Raw genomic sequence first — 18613 nt, 5'->3', positions numbered from 1 at the left:
GTCAAAATGATTTAAGTTTTGGCTTTCACATGGCCATTGCAGGAATCAATCATTAAACAAGTTAACAATGACCCTAATGCTGGATAGGAAGCTGCCATGAATCCTCGATTATCTAATTATACAATGAGTCTACAAATGGCAGAAACATTTTATGATTACCTTTTTTCCCTTTTACTTGCTTGACACATCAAGTGATGGTTTTGTTATATGCTTTCTGTAAGCAAGTGCTTCTTCTGATGCACAGGTTGGGCAATTTAAGCACCTTCTTGGAGTCAAACCAACACCTCGAAAGGATTTGATGAGTATCCCTCTTATAACTCATCCAAAATCATTTAAGTTGCCAAGTGGTTTTGATGCAAGAACTGCTTGGCCAGAGTGTAGCACAATTGAAAGAATACTAGGTTAGTTACTTGCTTGGTTTATACTTTGTCATTAAAAGATACTTTCAGAATTCCTGATGGTAAGCTTTTTTATGTGTCAAATGCTGGCCCAATTTCACTACTGGAGACCAGGTAATTCTATATCTATACCTTGCATTATCTCCTTATAGAGAAGAATTCTAAAAATTCTTAGAACTTCTTGGTTTTGATGATTCAGGGTCACTGTGGTTCTTGTTGGGCGTTTGGTGCTGTGGAAGCACTATCAGATCGTTTTTAAATCTATTTTGGCATGGTAACTGAATTGTCATTTATGAAAAGAATTGAATTATCTTGCCCAATATAAATGCATATCTCAATATATTTTTTTATTGGGGGGCATTTTATTCCCTATTTTGTTTATTGCAGAACATATCTCTGTTTGTAAATGATCTTGTAGCATGTTGTGGCTTTATGTGTGGTGCTGGTTGTGATGAGGGGCATTCAATTTATGCATGGCAATACTTGGTCCACCATGATGTTGTCACTGAAGAGGTAACAAGTTTTTTCTTTTGCCTGTAACTATGATTCTGTAGGATATCTCTCTCTCTCTCTCTCTCTCTCTCTCTCACACACACAATTTTGCCGGATCAATTTTCTCTGTTACATTGGCATTGTGTGTGTGTGTTTTTTTTTTTTTTTTTTGGTATTGTATGCTTAAAATGAACTCATTTTTCATCTGGCAGTGTGACCCATACTTCGATGATACTGGTTGTTCCCACCCTGGATGTGAGCCTGCATATCCTACTCCCAAGTGCGTTAAAAAGTGTGTAAATAAGAACTAGCTTTGGAAGAAGTCTAAGCACTATGCTGTTAGTGCATATAGAATCAGTTCTGATCCATACAGTATTATGGCAGAAATTTATAAGAACGGACCAATTGAGGTCTCCTTCACTATTTATGAGGTAAACTAAAGTTTCTTGGCTTCTTGCTTTATGCTTTCATAATTAAATTTGCTGAACTTCTTTCGACATAAGTCTTAATTGTTAGTTGTTTCTCTTCTCCTTTTTAATATGATAATAAGATAAATTTATCTTTAATTTTGTTGATAAGAATAACAAGAGAATTTTATTAGACAAACAATATGCAAGTGTATCAAGACATAGCTACAAAGAGTCATATCAAAGCTTATGGAGTTTAAGAGAAAACAATGGCCCAGTTGCCAGAACTACTCTAGTATTACTAATTCATATAGGGCCTGGATTTCTATCTCATTCCACATATGGTTTATGCCAGCTGACCATGCCACTTTCATGCGCACCATAGTGAACTCCTATGCAGAATATTTTTATCCTAAGCAGACTTCACATTCCAATCACCCACACCTCTGGAATAAGGGCTCTTTCTCACAACGCTGACTAAAACAAAGTTTGAGAAAGTACATTCAAAGATCACCTGATCCCTACCGTATCTCCCCTGCAAATGCATTGCATGTTATGTCCGCCTAATCTATCTGGCCATATTAAATATTACTAGTTTGATGGGCCTGTTGGGTTCAGCCAGTAGTGCCGCCAGAATCTGGATTGTCCCCATCTTAAAGGCAGGATGAGTGGTGCATTGTGGAGTGTTAGTAAAGAAAGCAAGCGTAGCTGGAGCTCGGGCATTGTAATATTTGTAAATGCATTTATTACAAACCCTTTCATGCACCATGAAGCTAGCTTGTTCAAACAGTTGAGCGAATGTTCCACAATCCCCTTCTAGCACTATTGTCCCTGACAAACATGAAAAGACATATTGCATATAATTATATATCCTAGAGTTAACACCTATACTGCTACTCATAGCAGAAACGAATTTGAATTTCAGCCAAGCTTGTAAACTAACATGAGTAAGATAATATATCAATCACACACATGCACAACATAAGAATTTATATTTTTTATTTTTAATGTGGAAAACCCAAACCCAAAAAAATAAATAAAAACCACAGTTCCTAGTCGGCTAGTCCACACAAAGAGATGCACTATAAATTCCAACTAAAATCCCATGAGTCCCTAATCGTTTCACCAGCTATCCACGTCCTCCCTGAATATCCAGACCCTCTGTAAATCCTCACACAACACAAGCTAAACCTGAGCTCTGTCTACAAAATGTTACAGATGAAAGATTGAAACTACCAATACCAATCATTCACGGATCAGAGGTTGAAAGTTTCTCTAGAAACTGCACAATATAGAACCTATAATGTTATCAAACTCACATGGTCACATTAAAGTGTTTAGGATGTGGGTTTGGACCTCTCAAAGGTTTTCTTGCTCAAAGAATCATGAAGAATACAAATAACTAGTACGGACACAGAATTCTCACAAAACATAGACATTGAATCTAAAGATTACTCTAAAAGAAATAGATTGCTCACAAAGGAATTATAGGCTTTTGAAGAACTGGGCACTCTTGCTTTTTTGTGCAAAAGGGTGCTTAGATAGAAGCTAAAACGTGTGGCACACGCTCCTAGAAAAAACAATGATTTGTCTTTCTAATAGACCAGTTTTGCAAAATGAGCCTTCTCGATCAGTCAATTGAAGAAGTCATTCAATTGACTGAGTTTTCAAAGGCAATCAAGCCCGTAAAGTTGGCTCACTTGAACTACAAGGAAGATTGTAGGAACGACTAGAATGAGTTTCTCTCATAAGAAGGTTGTCATAATTTATTTGAACAACCAAGGTGAAAACTCAATTTCAATTGTTTTGCAAAATGTAAAGGTTAGGGCTTTCAATAACTTGTTTTGTGAAAAATGTAGGACCAAAAATAGAGAATAAACCCTAAGGTGTGGTTTTTAGTAACTAGATCACTTACCATTTGATGTAGCTTTGAGTGACACCTTAAACTAATAATCAAAAAGGATTTCAAACTATTGCCACTTTTTAGAGGATGCCACATCGGTTGTCAATTGAACTTGGAAGAAAAAAATTTAAATTCTTTCCCACCTTTTCTTCTATCTATTCTTCTGAGCATTGCTGATGGCCTTGCTGATGGCCTTGCTGCAGGCATGAGCTATAACATGTCACCATACCACTTACCTTTTTAAGGTTAGCTCCTTTTGTCTTATTTTGTGACCTCCCCTTAAACTAAAATCGAAGAAGTATTTCAAAATCTGGGAGCTCATGCATTTCATTATCTGTTTGGACTGTCTCGAACATAATGATTTAAGGTTGTTTTATCCACAACCCTTGTTCTTTGAACGTTTTGCATTTTACTACGAATCAAAAAACATATTTTGTTATTTTTGAGTTAAGTAATATACTTATTTGATCATTATAGTTCATTCAAACAAATGAGCATCAGAATATCTAGTCATAGCCTTTATTCTTTCAGCATTCTACATTTTTACAACCACTTGCACGGAAATGTCCTTTTTTTTTAGTGTTTAGAGATGAACTTATCTGATCATTGTAGGTTCCGTCAACCATTTTACAGGATTTTGCTCACTACAAATCTGGAGTTTACAAACACGTTGCTGGTGATGTAATGGGAGATCATGCTGCAAAGTTAATTGGGTGGGGAACAAGTGATTCTGGGGAGGACTATTAGGTATATTGATATTTCCTAGTTACCACCTTCAAATTTTATAATTACAAAGATTTGGGAAGATCATATGCTATTTTTCTCTGCTGCAGCTTCTTGCGAATCAGTGAAATTGAGGCTGGGGTGATGTATGTTTCCACCAAATTGTTCTCTTGAAATTGCGCCTTCTCAAATTCTCACTTAGTAATTGATTTTGATGGCAGGATGATTACTTCATGATCAAAAGAGGGATAAACGAGTGTGGTATCAAAGACAATGTGCTTGCAGGTTTGCCTTCAACCAAAAATCTTGTTAGAGAGTTTGCAATTGTGGATGCTGTTGCAGATGTGTCAGTTTGACAGTAAATTATTCATCCCATGAGAACTTTTATTCATGAAAGTTGTGAGCTGGAAGTGGTAAAATATGGATAACTAGGCCATCCAGGCATCAAATGTTACCAACTGAATGCTAGTTGTGTGTGAGTACCAATGAGACTAATTGATTCTGTACAAATAATCTTGTTGAGACTGGAGCATTGGATCTATATGTACAAAAGAATAAGGTCCTATTGATGCAATCATGATATTTGCAAAAGCAAAGAATCGTTTTGTGTCCTGGGTTGGGATTGCTTATGCGTTTCAACGCTGGGACACCATTATTCAAGTTCAAATTTTGAGATATTATAAGATCTTGCCAGCGGTATAAGTGTATAACACTACTACGGGATATCATTAGAAGAGAAATTAAAGAAACCAACTTCTATCAATGTAGTAAATTTGGGAGGATTGTGGAATTGTATGACATTGACAAAGTGATTGTTTAGGGATTAGGATTCGGTGCAATATCCCTTTACTCCATTCCCCTCTCACAAAAAGTTTTTACCACTCTTATTTTTTTAACTTTTTCTCACTATTTTTATTTAATGTTAAGATTGAAAGTTGCTTTTTTTTTTCAACTCTCAATATTAGCCATTAAAAGCTATTGCATCAGATGCAATATCACCTGATCTCAATCCAATGTTTAGGATTTTTTTTTTCAAGTTTTGTTTTTTTTAAATAATTTTTTTTTCAGTTAAATTACATATTATACCTTCTAATTGTGTCTAAAATTTAATGTGATCATGTAACTTTAATTTCCATTCACTTTAATTTTCCAACTTTTAACTTTACTTAAATTAGTCTTTTCATCCACATTCGTGAGGGAATTGCCATTAATAAGTATCTTATAACAATGTCATTTTTCTTTTCTATAAAATTTTTAAATAAAAATAAAAAAGCTAATAAAAAATACCATTTAAAAAAAATTTTTTAAAAAAAAATATATATATATATATATATATTTTAAAGATCTTCTCCTCTAATTAATATATATAGTAAATTTCTTAAGGTTCAGTGCTCTATGGATTGGACTAAGGCTTTGCCTTCTTGAACTCCATACTCAATATTTCTATAAAAAGAATAAAATAAAATAATCCAAAATTTCAACGGCCAACAACAAAAGGGTTGTTACATACGTGTGAATCCACACATTGCTCAAAATGCATTGAACTAACTATTGGGGACATTTTTTATGGGCCCAAAATACGAGAACAAGCCAAATCTCCCTTTGGGTTCTTTCGAAATGATTATTTGTGAAGAGTCAAGCCCAAAATTCACAATGTATAGCAAACAAAGGCTAATGGTGCTTTGACAAGAGAAAAATCAAAATGTCAATAACAAAAAATGCAGAGAAATGCATAAAAACATAACAAGTCCGAAATTTCGACCCACAGTCAGCGAGAAGAGGAAATTAAGAGAGGTTGTGAGGACGAGAGGGAAGGTTCTCCTGTACCCTTATTTCCACCCTCAAGCTTTAGAATTATGAGAATATTTCTTGACTAAGTGGGCTTTTGCTCTCAAGTTTCAGCTATATGGGAAAAACACGGTTGGCCTGTTTTAAATCTGATTTTGAAATTTTATATTGAGTTTTGGGTGCTCTTAATGACTGGTTTTTGGTCAATAGAAAAGATTTTGGACCCCAAGGTGTTAAGCAAATAGTAATTTTTAGGTTTGCTTTTGTTTGGATAAAATGAAGGCTTACTTTTATCATCATTAAGGGAAAGGTTTGACCAAACCCCCATTAGCTCCCCCTTTTTAGTTGTTTCATATCATTGGGAGGCTCACCTATGTGAAGGCTAGTAGCTGGAGTTGGCCGATGAGAGCCACAATCAACCAGAGAATAGAAGCTCTTTTAAGGTGAAAATTTTGGGTGCAAGACCTCCTCTATGAGCTTGAGGTGCTACCAGTGTCCCTTACCCACTTGTAGCACACATGGCCTAAGCTTATGCAAAAGGTCCAAAAGAAACTAACACATACCCTCCAAACCACACTTACTCAATTTCTCCAACATGTTGCATGGGCTTAGATCGTGCTTAAAAGAATATAATACATGAATTGAGCCCACAAGGAAGTCGGCTTTTGTTGAATCAGGCTTGTAAAAAAGTGTCACGAAAATGAGTATCAATACTTACTAATCATTTACAAACTCTTCTTAGTTTAATCTTTGTCTTGTATTAGCTCTACCAAGACTCATAAAGCTCAATTACAAACAACAGTGATGTTTATGGTCCATTTAAAATTATCCGAAAAATCTTAGTACGTGCTCTTGATCCTTATTGACACACGTGAATGGATATGTTGTTGGGCTGGCTGTTGGGCTAGGATAGGATAACATAAGATGAAGTATGAGCTCATTACATAATAGTCAGTCGAAATGTCGATTTCCTTCTTCTTTAGTCACACGCATCAAATATCGATAATAGGAGACGCAACCAATAGTTGATCATTTCGAAATTAGCACGCCACCCAACAACCTTTCCCTTATCTTGTTCCTTCTTCAAAGTTAAAAAGTTCATTCTCGATCAACACGAGGGAGAAGAGGCTGGGGACAATGGCCAATACTCCGTTTTACTGTGCATCTCTTTTGTTACTTTTGGGTGCCATTTCAGCCTTTCACCAACAGGTATTAACTAAACTAACTACCTACTTCATATATGTTTCATATGACACCAATTTCACTTTTATTGTTATCTCTGTTTGTAACTGTTAGTTTTATTGTAATAACAACCTTAAATTCAGCTAGATGTTATACCCTTTTTGATTCAGTGATTTATTTTAAAAAAGAATGATCCAAAGTTCCTATTCATGACCTCTTACTATTACTAAACTAAACAATTTACTCTCTGGGATTTTTTTTTTTTAATGGGTATATTGTTGTGAACAATATTGATCTGCTATTGGGATGAGAAGTGTATAAATATTTTATACAAAATAATGATAATACTGTATTCAAGTTCTAATTTTTATAGTTTTAGCCTGATTTTCACAAAAAACTTGCTATCATAAAGACTAGTATAAGATTTTTTTTTTTGATTGATATGATAGATTTGACCCTATGGCATCTGGCAAGTATAAGATTTCAGTATTCAAAATAGTCGTCTCTTAAGGAAGAAAAGGATCGTGATTTTTGGTTTGCCAAATTTTTTAATTTGTAAACAAAGTGTACTACATCGTTCACCAGGTTCTAGTTTATTATGTTAACTCTTAACTTTGAGCTCATATATAGAGTTGGACAATGGGAACCTTATGTTGTCTTCATCCAAGTCTATCATCATTAGTTCTACTTTCAAGTGAATTTTTTGTTTCTCTTAATGTTTTAAGGTTTGAAATCTCTATGTGAACATCTTATCGTTGTTGTCTGCAGGTAGTTGCAGTCAAACCAGTTCCCAGTCTCAAACTTAACTCTCATATCCTTCAGGTACTTTCCTTACTTGTTGAAAGACTCTCTCTCTGGTAAGTAATGAGAATTTTATTACCAAATTAATGGAAACTTTTATAACTTCCAATATCCTTGGAATGGATATTCGGAGCTTCCTTTGGGAGCTCTTCAAAATAAAATAACTGCCATATTACCATTTTACTTGTGAAGGTATGGTGTAAATAACATTCTTTTTACCTATTTCATTGTGAATTTTTTTACATAAGTACTGCTTCAGCACTTTGCTTTGGGTGGAAGTCAAAATTATTTAAGTTTTGGTTCTCACATGGCCATTGCAGGAGTCAATCACTAAACAGGTAAACGATGACCCTAATGCTGGATGGGAAGCTACCATGAATCCTCGATTCGCTAATTATACCGTGAGTATTCAATTGGCAGTAACATCTTATGATTACTTCTTACCCCTTTTACATGCTTGACAAGATGCTTCTTATTATGCACAGGTTGGGCAATTTAAGCACATTCTTGGAGTCAAACCAACACCTCAAAAGGATTTGGAGAGTATCCCTCTTATAACTCATCCAAAATTATCTAAGTTGCCAACTAGTTTTGATGCAAGAACTGCTTGGCCACAGTGTAGCACAATTGGAAGAATTCTAGGTAAGTTGCTTGATTGGTTTATATTTTTTCATTAAAAGATTCTTTCAGAAGTCCTAATGGTTAGCTTGTTTATATGTCAAATGCTGGACCCAATTTCACTATTGAAGATCAGGTAATTCTACTTCTATACCTCATATTATCTCCTGATAGAGAAGAGTTATAAAAACTCTCAAAACTTCTTGGTTTTGATGTTTCAGGGTCACTGTGGTTCTTGTTGGGCGTTTGGTGCTGTTGAAGCACTATCAGATCGTTTTTGCATCCATTTTGGCATGGTAACTGAATTGTCATATAGGAAACAGATTGCATTGTCTTGAACAATATTAATGCATATCCTTTTTTTTTTTTTTTTTGGTTGGGGGCATTTTATTCCCTATATGATTTATTGCAGAACATATCTCTCTCTGCTAACGATCTCGTAGCATGCTGTGGCTTTATGTGTGGCTCTGGTTGTGATGGGGGGTATCCAATTTATGCATGGCGATACTTTGTCCACCATGGTGTTGTCACTGAAGAGGTAACAACTCGCTCTCCCTCTCTCTCAATTTTGCGTGATCAAGTTGCTCTGTTACATTGGTGTTGCATTTTTCTTTTTTTGGGTGGTGTATGCTTAATGAACTCTTTTTTCATTTGGCAGTGTGACCCATACTTTGATGATATTGGCTGTTCCCACCCTGGTTGTGAGCCTGCATATCCTACTCCCAAGTGCGTTAGGAAGTGTGTAAACAAGAACCAGCTATGGAGGAATTCAAAGCACTATGGTGTTAGTGCATATAGAATCAGTTCTGATCCAGACAGTATCATGGCAGAAATTTATAAGAATGGACCAGTTGAGGTCGCCTTCACCGTTTATGAGGTAAACGAAAGTTTCTTGGCTTCTTGATTTATGCTTTTATAATTGAATTTGCTGAATTTCCTTCGACATGATTTATTAATATCATTAGTTCTTTTTCTTCTTCTTTTTAATATTTTTTTTGATAAGTAATGGATTTTTTATTGCTATAAAACAATAGTCACCCAAGTATACAGCTGGGGACTATATTAATAAGGGAAATTTTCTTTTTTTTTTCTTCATAAGTATAATAACAAGAAAATTTAATTAGACAAAAAATTGTTATGCAAGTGGATCAAGACATAGATACAACAGTCATATCAAAGCTGATGGAGTTTAAGAGAAAACAATCCATCCAGTGGCCAGAACTATACTAGTATTACCAATTTCTGTGGGGCCTGGATTTCTCTGTTATTCCATATTTAATTTATGCTGGCTGACCATGCCACTTTCATATGCACCAAAGCGAACTCCTATTCAGAATACTTCTATCCTAAGCAGACTCCACATTCCAATCACCCACACCTCTGGAATAAGGGCTCTTTCCCACAATGACCAAATTTTGAGAAAGTACATTCAAAGATCACTTGATCTCTACCGTATTTCCCTTGTAGATGCATTGCATGTTATGTCCACCTAAGCTGCCTGGCCTCTTTCATCAGTTTGGTTGGCATCTTCAAATATGACTTGTTGAAGGGAGATCCAGCAGAACCCCGGTTTTATTTTGCAATTTTTGGTCCTTGATTAATTTTGATTTGGTTGGTCTTTACTCTCATCAGTCAACTGTGGGATGCAATCTGCCCGCCATTGGATTTCACTAATGTGATGGGACCGTAGGGTTCAGGTGGCAAAGCCACCAGAATCTTGATTGTCCCCATCTAAAGGCAGGATGAGTGGTACATTGTGGAGTGTTAGTAAAGAAAGCAAGCATAGCTGGAGCTTGGGCATTGTAATTTCTAGGTTTTAACTCTAGCTTGTTCAAACAGTTGAGTAAATGATCCACAGTCTCCTAAGACCTTCTAGCACTATTTCCCTTGATAAACATGAAAAGGTGTGGTGCGTGTAAACATATATCCCTAGAGTTAACACCTATGCTGTTACTCATAGTGGAAATGAATTTAGAGTTCAACCAAGCTTGTAAATTAACATAACAAGATAATTAATCAATCACACACAGATGCTTGGCATAAGATTTTTAATGTGGAAAACCCAACCCGAAAAAGGCCACAGGACCTAGTCTGCACAAAGAGATAATGATGCAGGACAACCAGACTCCCGCATCCGATAAACTATAAACAAAGATTACATTTAGTTACCAACAATGAGTTTCCAACTCAAATCCATGAGTCCCCAATTGTCAAACTGACTATCCGCGTCCTCCTTGAATATCCAGGCCCTCTGTAAATCTTCATGCAATACAAGCTAAAACCTGAGCTTTTTCTTCAACATGTGTATTCTTCAATACCAACCTTTTATAGATGAAAGATTGAAACTACCAATACCAATCTTTCCCAGGCCAAAGGTTGAAAATTTCTCTGGAAAGCACACAATATAAAGTCTATAGTGTTATCAAACTCACTGTAACAAAGTGTTAAAGGATGCAGTTTGGACCTCTCAGAGGTTTTCTTTTTTTTCTTTTTTTTAATCGTGAAAAATACAAAGAAATGGAGAGAACACAAAGAATTCTCACAAAACATAGACTTTGAATCAAAAGATAACTCAAAAAAGAGAGATTGCTCCCAAAGGAATTTTTGGCTTTTGAAGAACTGATCACGCTTGTTTTTTCTAGCAGAAGGGTCCTTATATAGAGGGAAAAATTTGTTGCTCAAGCACCTAGAGAAAACAAGGATTCCTAATTCTAATAGACAAAATTTGCAAAAAAAGCCTTCCTGATAAATCGCTTGAAGAGGTCATTCAATTGTCCGAGATTTCAAAGGCTGTCAAGCCCATAAAGTTGCCTCATTTGATCTACAAGGAAGATTGTTTGAATGACTAAAATGTGTTTTCTCTTATAAGGTCATTAGAATTTATTCGAGCAACCAATGCAAAACTCAATTTTTAATTGTTTTGCAAAATGTAAAGGTTAGGGCTTTTGAAAACTTGTTTTGTGAAAAATGTGGGACTATAAACAAAGAATAAACCCTAAGATGTGGTTTTTGATGATCACTTACCATTTGAAGTAGCTTTGATTGACACCTTAAACTAAAACTGAAAAAGGATTTCAGACCCTTGCCACTTTGTAGAGGATGCCAACTGGGTCGTCAATTCCTTTTCTTCTATCTATTCTTCAGAGCATTGCAGATGGCCTTGTTGCGGACATGAGCTATAACATGTCACTGTACACTTACCTTTCTAACTTTAAGGTTAGCTTGTGAGCTCCCCTTAAACTAAAAACGAAGAAGGATTTCAAACCCTTGGCGCTCATGCGTTGCATTATCCAAATGATTGAAAAAATGACATTTTGTTATTATCAAGTTAAATAATATACTCACTTGGTCATTATAGTTCTTTCAACAAAATGAGTATCAGATTAATTTATTCATAGCCTTTATTCTTTTGTCATTTTACATTTTTACAACCATTTGCAAGGAAATGACTTCTTCTTCTTCTTCTTAGGTTTTGTTCCCTTTCTTTTTTCTGTTAGATATGAACTTATCTGATCATTGTAGTTTCTGTTAACCATTTTACAGGATTTTGCTCACTACAAATCTGGGGTTTACAAACATGTTACTGGTGATGTAATGGGAGGTCATGCTGTAAAGCTAATTGGGTGGGGGACAAGTGATTCTGGGGAGGACTATTGGGTATGTTGATATTTTCTTGTTATTGCCTTAAAATTTTATAGTTACAAGATTTGGGAAGATAATATGCCGTTTTTCTCTGTTGCAGCTTCTTGCGAATCAGTGGAATAGAGGCTGGGGTGATGTATGTTTCCACCAAATTGTTCTCCACTTTAAAATTGTACCTTCCCAAATTCTAATTTAGTACTTGATTTTGATGACAGGATGGTTACTTCATGATCAGAAGAGGGACAAATGAGTGTGGTATTGAAGACGATGTGGTTGCAGGGTTGCCTTCAACCAAAAATCTTGTAAGAGAGGTTGCAATTGCTGATACTGCTGCAGATGCGTCAGTTTGACTGTAAATTATTCATCATATAAGGAGTTTTATTTATGACTTTTGTGACTGGAAGTGGTAAAATATAGGTAACTATGCCATCAAGGCATGGAATGGTACCAACCAAATGTTGGTTGTGTCGTGTGTGAGTACCGATGAGACTATAATTGATTCTGTACAATAACTCTTATTGAGATTGGGGTATTGGATCCATCTATACAAAAGAATAAGGTCCTATTGATGCAATCATGATATTAGCAAAATCCGTGTAAATTCTCAAAATTTATGGCATTTTTCACATGAACTCCCAATTAACTTATACCTTCACTAGTTTCTCAAAAAAAAAAACCTTATACCTTCACTCTGCCTAACTAACTTACACCTTCTCTTTATGAATACCCTCTCAGACCTCAGACATACAAGCTTCAGTCCACAAAAAGTGTAAAGAAAAGCTTGTAAAGCAATAGCCCCCAAACACCCCACCACACCCCCCCCCCCCCCCCCCCAAAAGAAAAAAAATCCTTTAAAGCAAAGCCAAAACATCAAGCCTGGAACTAAAATATGAAAACTCAAGACCTCTTGTAGCTCAACTAGTTGACACTTATTAATGTTTCCAATAAAAATATTTAAGATTCAAATATCTCTTCTACGAATTATTGAACTATAAAAAAGTAGCAATTGTGAGCATCCACTAGCTTGGACTCTCCACAAGGTAAGATCTGCCATTAGTTTGTCTCTTCGTTTTATTTCACTTCCTCAGCTCTCTTTTATACAATAGGACGGTCATCCTAGTTATAATCTAAGAAAAGTTACATGACATTGACACCTAATTACATTCCTAAAAAATGTAAAATTATATAGAAAAGCACAATCTTGAACCCCAGCTCTAAGATCAAAGCTAAGTTACTAGATGAGAATGTCCTAGGCACCCATTTCACTTAACCTAAATTGATCTTTTAGATATTTAATGGTCTTTTATATACAATCCATTCAACATGTGATTTTAACCATAATAAACATAAATTTAGTAAAATTTAAAAATAAAAAATAAAAATAAAAAACCACAAAACTTGTTTGATGAATAAATTTTGTTTAAGCAAATTGATGATAGATTAATTTTTCACATTTATATAATTATTGGAAAGTATTATCATACTTTTTTATGTTAATTCATGCATTTTATATTTGGTTTTTAATTAATTAATTTTGTGCATAAAATAAATTATAATGCATGAATATGTCTTTTGTGGGATAATTAAATTAGTTCTAGCAATATTTATTAAAAAAGGCACTAGCAAATTTGTGTAAAGAAGAAGGCTAATAAACTAAATTTGGGTGAATTATGAGTTTGGTCCCTCATATTTGCACCATGAGTCAATTTGGTTTTTAACGTTTCAAATGTATCAATTTAATCTTTTCTTTTCTTTTTAATGGGAGAGTCCTCAACATTTTAATATTGTTTCAAAATAGTCTCTAACTCTCTGCTATTAAGTAGTGGATGAAAAATGATAACATTAAGTAGTGGATGAAAAATGATAACATGGTTATTAAATTTTTTTTTTTTACCAATTAGAAGTGTGCTGACACATGTCCTTAATTAAAAACAAAAACAAAAAACATGCAACCCAGAAATGGTAAAACAAACGGAAAAGGCAAAGCTACAGAGGTCGTGTCTTACAAAAAGCAAGCTATAGATTTGAATTAATAAAATAAAATTTAAATATTTATATATATATATATATATATAAATCCTTCAATTAAAATTGCATCAACAGTCTTTGAATTATTTCAAATCTTCATAAAGAAACTACTTAGAAAAGGAAACAGCCCCATCAAAAAAAAAAAAGAAGAAAAGGAAACAGCAAAGTTGGAAATTTTTTCTCTTGAGAGCAATGCCGCCGGACAAAAACCCAATTTGAAATTACTTAAATCTCCATCTCTCTCTTTTTCAAGTTTTTCTCCCCAATGTGTTCAAAAAAAAAAAATTTACATACCAAGATTCAGTTTCCAAATTAATCTTCTCTCTCAATCTCAAGTGATACATCTTGTATTTAGTTTGCTGAACGTGTCCTTTTATTTAACACGTGCCAATTCAATTGGAAAAAAATAAAATTTAATAACTCCATTATCCATAGTCATTATTTTTCATCCCCTACTTAACAGCAGACACTATTTTGATATAATACTAAAATGTTAGGAACTAAACTGACACATTTAAAACTTTAGAAATCAAATTAACATGTAATGCAAACGTTAGAGACCAAACTTGTAATTTACTCACTAAATTTTGACGAGGGCAATAATGAAGCAAATAAGATCAATCCAATTAAATTTAAGTCAATTGGAATAGCGAATCAAAGTAAATTCGCACTAAATCCAAGTACAGTGCAAGATAAGATTTCAGCATGTACAAGCTTTACTATTTTTCATCATCTTTCACATTCTCTTCTTTTTTTCTTTTTTTCTTTTTCCTTTCTTTGAGTCTGGTTATTCCTTATCCTGGGTTTGGGTTCCATTTGTGTATAGAGTATATATGTAATAAACAATTTTAAAAAAAAAATCAGGCCAGGTAGGGTTCAAGTACCCGCAGGTCAACGAGTCTGTGTATGGAATGGGGCAGGTGGGGTTCGAGTATAAGGTCGGGCTCATTTTAGGTTTAGGTCGATCAGACCCACACCCGGCCTGTGGCCGTCCCTAAAACACAAGTGTAGATGGTAGCTCATGAGTTGGCTAGATGGTCTTGAGAACTTTTGTTATTTTGGTAGTTTTGGCATGGGTCACCTACACGCTCTGTAATTCAGGTATCGTTAACGAGGCTGGGCCTTTTGATCCTCTGTATTCCTGCTTCTTTGGGCAATAACAGTTTTCCAAATTATCAAAAAAAATAAAAATAAATCTCAAAATTTGAAAGGTTGTGGTCCACTAGTGCACCCTGATAACGGGCTCGCCCGCAGCTTATCTTTGCCAAGAACGATAATAGTTTTCCAGATAATCAAAAAAATAAAGAATCTCAAAATTTGAAAGGTTGAGGTGCACTAGTGCACCCTGATAATTGGTGCGCTGCAGCTTATCTTTGCCGAGAACGATAATTTTTGCCTTATCAAATGAAAGTAATAGTTAACTCACAGAGATGGCATTCTCTTCCATTTCCCAAATTCCACCATAAATTCAGCACATTTTGCTCACGTTTGGTTGTTCGCATGTTATGCTTAGTACCACTATATGTAATCACATCAGTTTTAACAAGATTATTTTAAGTACAACTCTGTCCAACAATAATTCATGAATTGAATATTAAAGCCCATTTGCATTAGTTCATAACTTGAAATTTCCAGCCATGCAGCAAAAGAAATATATTACAAGGGAAAAAGACAATGAATTTTGCATTGCACAACTAGAACAAAGAACGACAATGTACAGCAGCAAATTCCTAGCATCAGCAGTACAGCTTTTCCATCCTCTCACTAGGCCAGGTCACAAGCTTTCCTTCAGGCACAAAGTTACAGGGCTCCAAGGAACACTAATGGGGTAGTTAGACAGTATGCACATACTATACAAAATCCCTAGGCTGGTTAGTCATCATCTGATAAACAAACAATGTCAGGGCTTCCACCTGTACGGACAGCATTGACCCGTGTACTACTTGTGCCGAATTCTGAGATGTTTAGGGAGTCAAAGTTTGAGCATAACTCAGGTTGTCGGCGCAACTTTACACCAGATTGACTGTCAACGTCCATAAGCAACTCCAGAGCAGATGGCAACCCACCAGAAGTTTCAAGCCGCTGGCCCCTACTGTAAGGACCAGGTTGGTATGTAGGTGCTGCTGCTCGGGGTTGCTGATGGGAAAGTGAGGTAGACATTGCAGTGGAGTTGCAAGGTGCCTGCTGACTAGGCAGCCCACGCTGAAGAGAAGGGAGACTGATTGGAGACACGGATGTAGGTCTAAAAGGCTGCAGGTGTGGAGCTGGGGCACGAATTTCACTGCCAACCTGGAGATTTCCTGTGGGAGGGGAGATGGGGCTGATGTTGGGAGGTCTTGTTGGAATACTCGGGAAAACTGAAGATGAATGGTTAAAAGTCTGCACAGTTGGGTTTGTAATATGAGGACTAGCTGCAGGTGGTATGGTCTGAAGGCTAGTTGCAGGTGGTATGGTCTGAAGGCTAGCTGCAGGTAAACTGGTATTCTGCAGACTAGCTCCAGACGGGCTGGCTGAAGATGGACTGGCCATAAGAGGTCTTTGTGCATTTTGCTGCATCGATAGCTGAAACAGCTGCTGCACGAAACTTAAATTCACATCTGCTAGGAAAAATAAGAAATAGAGCATGATGAGAGAAAACTGGCATATAAGTAATTTCAATATGCATTCAGCATATTTTGTATGTGCATGCATAATAAATATACATGAGTTCACATCCAATGAGAGGAAAGTAAATATACAGGGAAACTTGAGATGCATGCACATACATATACACACAGCTCAAGCACTTGAGTAAATATGACCCTCTTTAGCCATTTTATGATGAAATTTGTAACCGGATATTCCATAATGTTTGATTGCCTTTGCAGGGAAGGGGGGCAATAATACAAAGGTATAATTGTCATCTGCCAATTAAACACTCATGTAGTCTCTACCTCTCTCTTTCGATATCCTGAATTCTCTCAACCACTTCCATAGTCCTCATAATTCATCTCTCTCTCTCTCTCTCTCTCTCTCTCTCTCTCCCCCCTCAAAATTTTCTTCTACATTTTTTGTACTAATTTCATATTTTTGTTTCCACTCTCTCTTCCAAAACACATCAATGCCAAAACTATCAATCAAAACTATGAGAGTGCACACTTTCTTAAACTATTAAATAGGGATGGGGGTGCAAAGTATTATACAGGTAATAGTTTATAGAGGGGGTAAGTGTGCACTCATAGTTTAGGGGGGACAAGGGTTACGCGGATAATAGTTTAAGAGGGCTCAGTGTGCATTCTCATAGTTTAGTAAGTGTAAAAAGGGGTATAGTTTAAGGGGGTAAAGTATAATTTCTCCCAATTTCTAATTTTGACCTTATTTCCTCTCATATGAGGCCGTTAATATATTTAATGAACTATATTGTTATGAAAGCTCACTACCATAAGTGGGAAAGAAAAATGAGGTGCCATCAACCTTGATAGGGTCTGAACTATCATTGATTATCTCTTAACTACATTTGTATCAAGGAAAATCCTGCTGTACCTCCCTTTGACTAAGAGCTGGCAACATATGCCAACAGTCTCAGTACAAATAAGTTATGGTTGGTTTCTGAGACTGACTCAATTTCTTTGGACTCAATGAGCTATTGTTTATTAAATAGACATCTCTTCGATTTAATAAAATGTTCTGGCACCTTTCATTATTTCCAAATTATTAATTATTAGAACAAATTACGTGAAAATTTATGTGTCCAAAATTAACCTCAGCCAGTACTGAGTCTACACTTATAATAGAGATCAGCTTTGTATTGCCAGAAGTCAACCCATTATGACACAATCTATGTGAAAGAAGTGTCAACCTTGAACGGTTGAACCTCAGAGCATGAATCCACATTTGGATTGTGGATGCAGAAACAAACTCACTACCCTATTTTATAGGTTATCACTAATAAAAATTCATATTCACTGAACCATTTATTTTTTGTTTATAAGCATCAAATTCATTGAAACCATAAGTGCCCATTTGGAACAACTTTTTGAAAATGGGGTTGTTTGTAAAAACTATAACTAGAAAAAAGTGAAGTTTAAAATGTTGTAGTTTGAAAAGACAGACACTAAGTGTACCATATTTTATATGAATACTGTTGGAAATTACCTTGATTTCCTATTTAGATTTGATATATTGGTGTATGAGGAAAAAGTTTCCCGCATTGAAGAAGTAGTTGGGTATTCCTTGTTTACCAAGGAATAAAATTGGAACTTTATAAAAAAAGGCGTTGTAAAAGGTTTGGTGTGTTTAGCCCCAAGTGGGAGCTCTATCCAAAGCAGTCCTCTTGTGTGAAGAATGGTGCGTTAGTGCTTTTGCAGTTGAAAGATACCCATATGTTTGAGTTATTGAGTTTTTTTCCCCCCTTTTTGTATGAGCGTGCAACAGGTATTGAGTATATTGGGGCTTTGGGATTATGAGTTTGTGTGGGAGGTTTGTGAGTTTCTGTGTGCTTCTGAGAGTTGTGTTTACGATTGTGTTTGTTAGAGTCTAGTTTGTGAGGTTTAAATGAGTGGTTGTAATCCAAATTGTTGATAGTGGATGTTGGTTGGCATTATCCGGATGTTGGCTTAAAGTTAGCTGACCCACAATCAATATTTTCAACC

General features: G+C 35.6%; 3 protein-coding genes across 6 annotated transcripts in view; 2 read left to right on the top strand and 1 right to left on the bottom strand.

Moving 5' to 3' along the window:
• LOC126727722 (cathepsin B-like protease 1) lies at positions 1–4497 on the top strand. Of its 2 annotated transcripts, none has more exons than XM_050433645.1 (5): positions 1–512; positions 598–672; positions 817–911; positions 3834–3947; positions 4145–4497. In XM_050433645.1, the coding sequence occupies exons 1-4, from the start codon at positions 458–460 to the stop codon at positions 3945–3947; spliced, it is 339 nt and encodes a 112-aa protein (XP_050289602.1). In that variant the 5' UTR covers positions 1–457; the 3' UTR covers positions 4145–4497. The 2 variants fall into 2 exon arrangements, 1 of the variants encoding a protein (XP_050289602.1); XR_007656391.1 differs by lacking the exon at positions 1–512 and adding an exon at positions 4034–4069 and having other exon boundaries at positions 659–672; positions 786–911.
• A 2161-nt stretch (positions 4498–6658) lies between these two features.
• LOC126727731 (cathepsin B-like protease 3) lies at positions 6659–12528 on the top strand. Its single transcript, XM_050433652.1, has 10 exons — positions 6659–6920; positions 7662–7715; positions 8015–8095; positions 8180–8352; positions 8494–8608; positions 8725–8850; positions 8971–9189; positions 11856–11969; positions 12055–12090; positions 12170–12528. Exons 1-10 carry the CDS (start codon positions 6849–6851, stop codon positions 12302–12304), a joined length of 1125 nt encoding a protein of 374 aa, XP_050289609.1. The 5' UTR covers positions 6659–6848; the 3' UTR covers positions 12305–12528.
• A 3020-nt stretch (positions 12529–15548) lies between these two features.
• The window catches only part of LOC126727705 (helicase protein MOM1-like), a 39082-nt gene continuing 36017 nt past the window's right edge, over positions 15549–18613 (bottom strand). For all 3 annotated transcript variants that reach the window (XM_050433636.1, XM_050433631.1, XM_050433641.1), the window contains one exon: positions 15549–16579. In XM_050433636.1, the coding sequence (XP_050289593.1) occupies positions 15855–16579 (725 nt within the window). In that variant the 3' untranslated portion in view covers positions 15549–15854. The remainder of the gene's footprint in view (positions 16580–18613) is intronic.

The sequence above is a fragment of the Quercus robur genome, chromosome 1, assembly GCF_932294415.1.
Source record: "Quercus robur chromosome 1, dhQueRobu3.1, whole genome shotgun sequence".
In the NCBI taxonomy this organism is placed as follows: domain Eukaryota; kingdom Viridiplantae; phylum Streptophyta; class Magnoliopsida; order Fagales; family Fagaceae; genus Quercus; species Quercus robur.
This window is presented reverse-complemented; position numbering and strand designations above follow the sequence as displayed.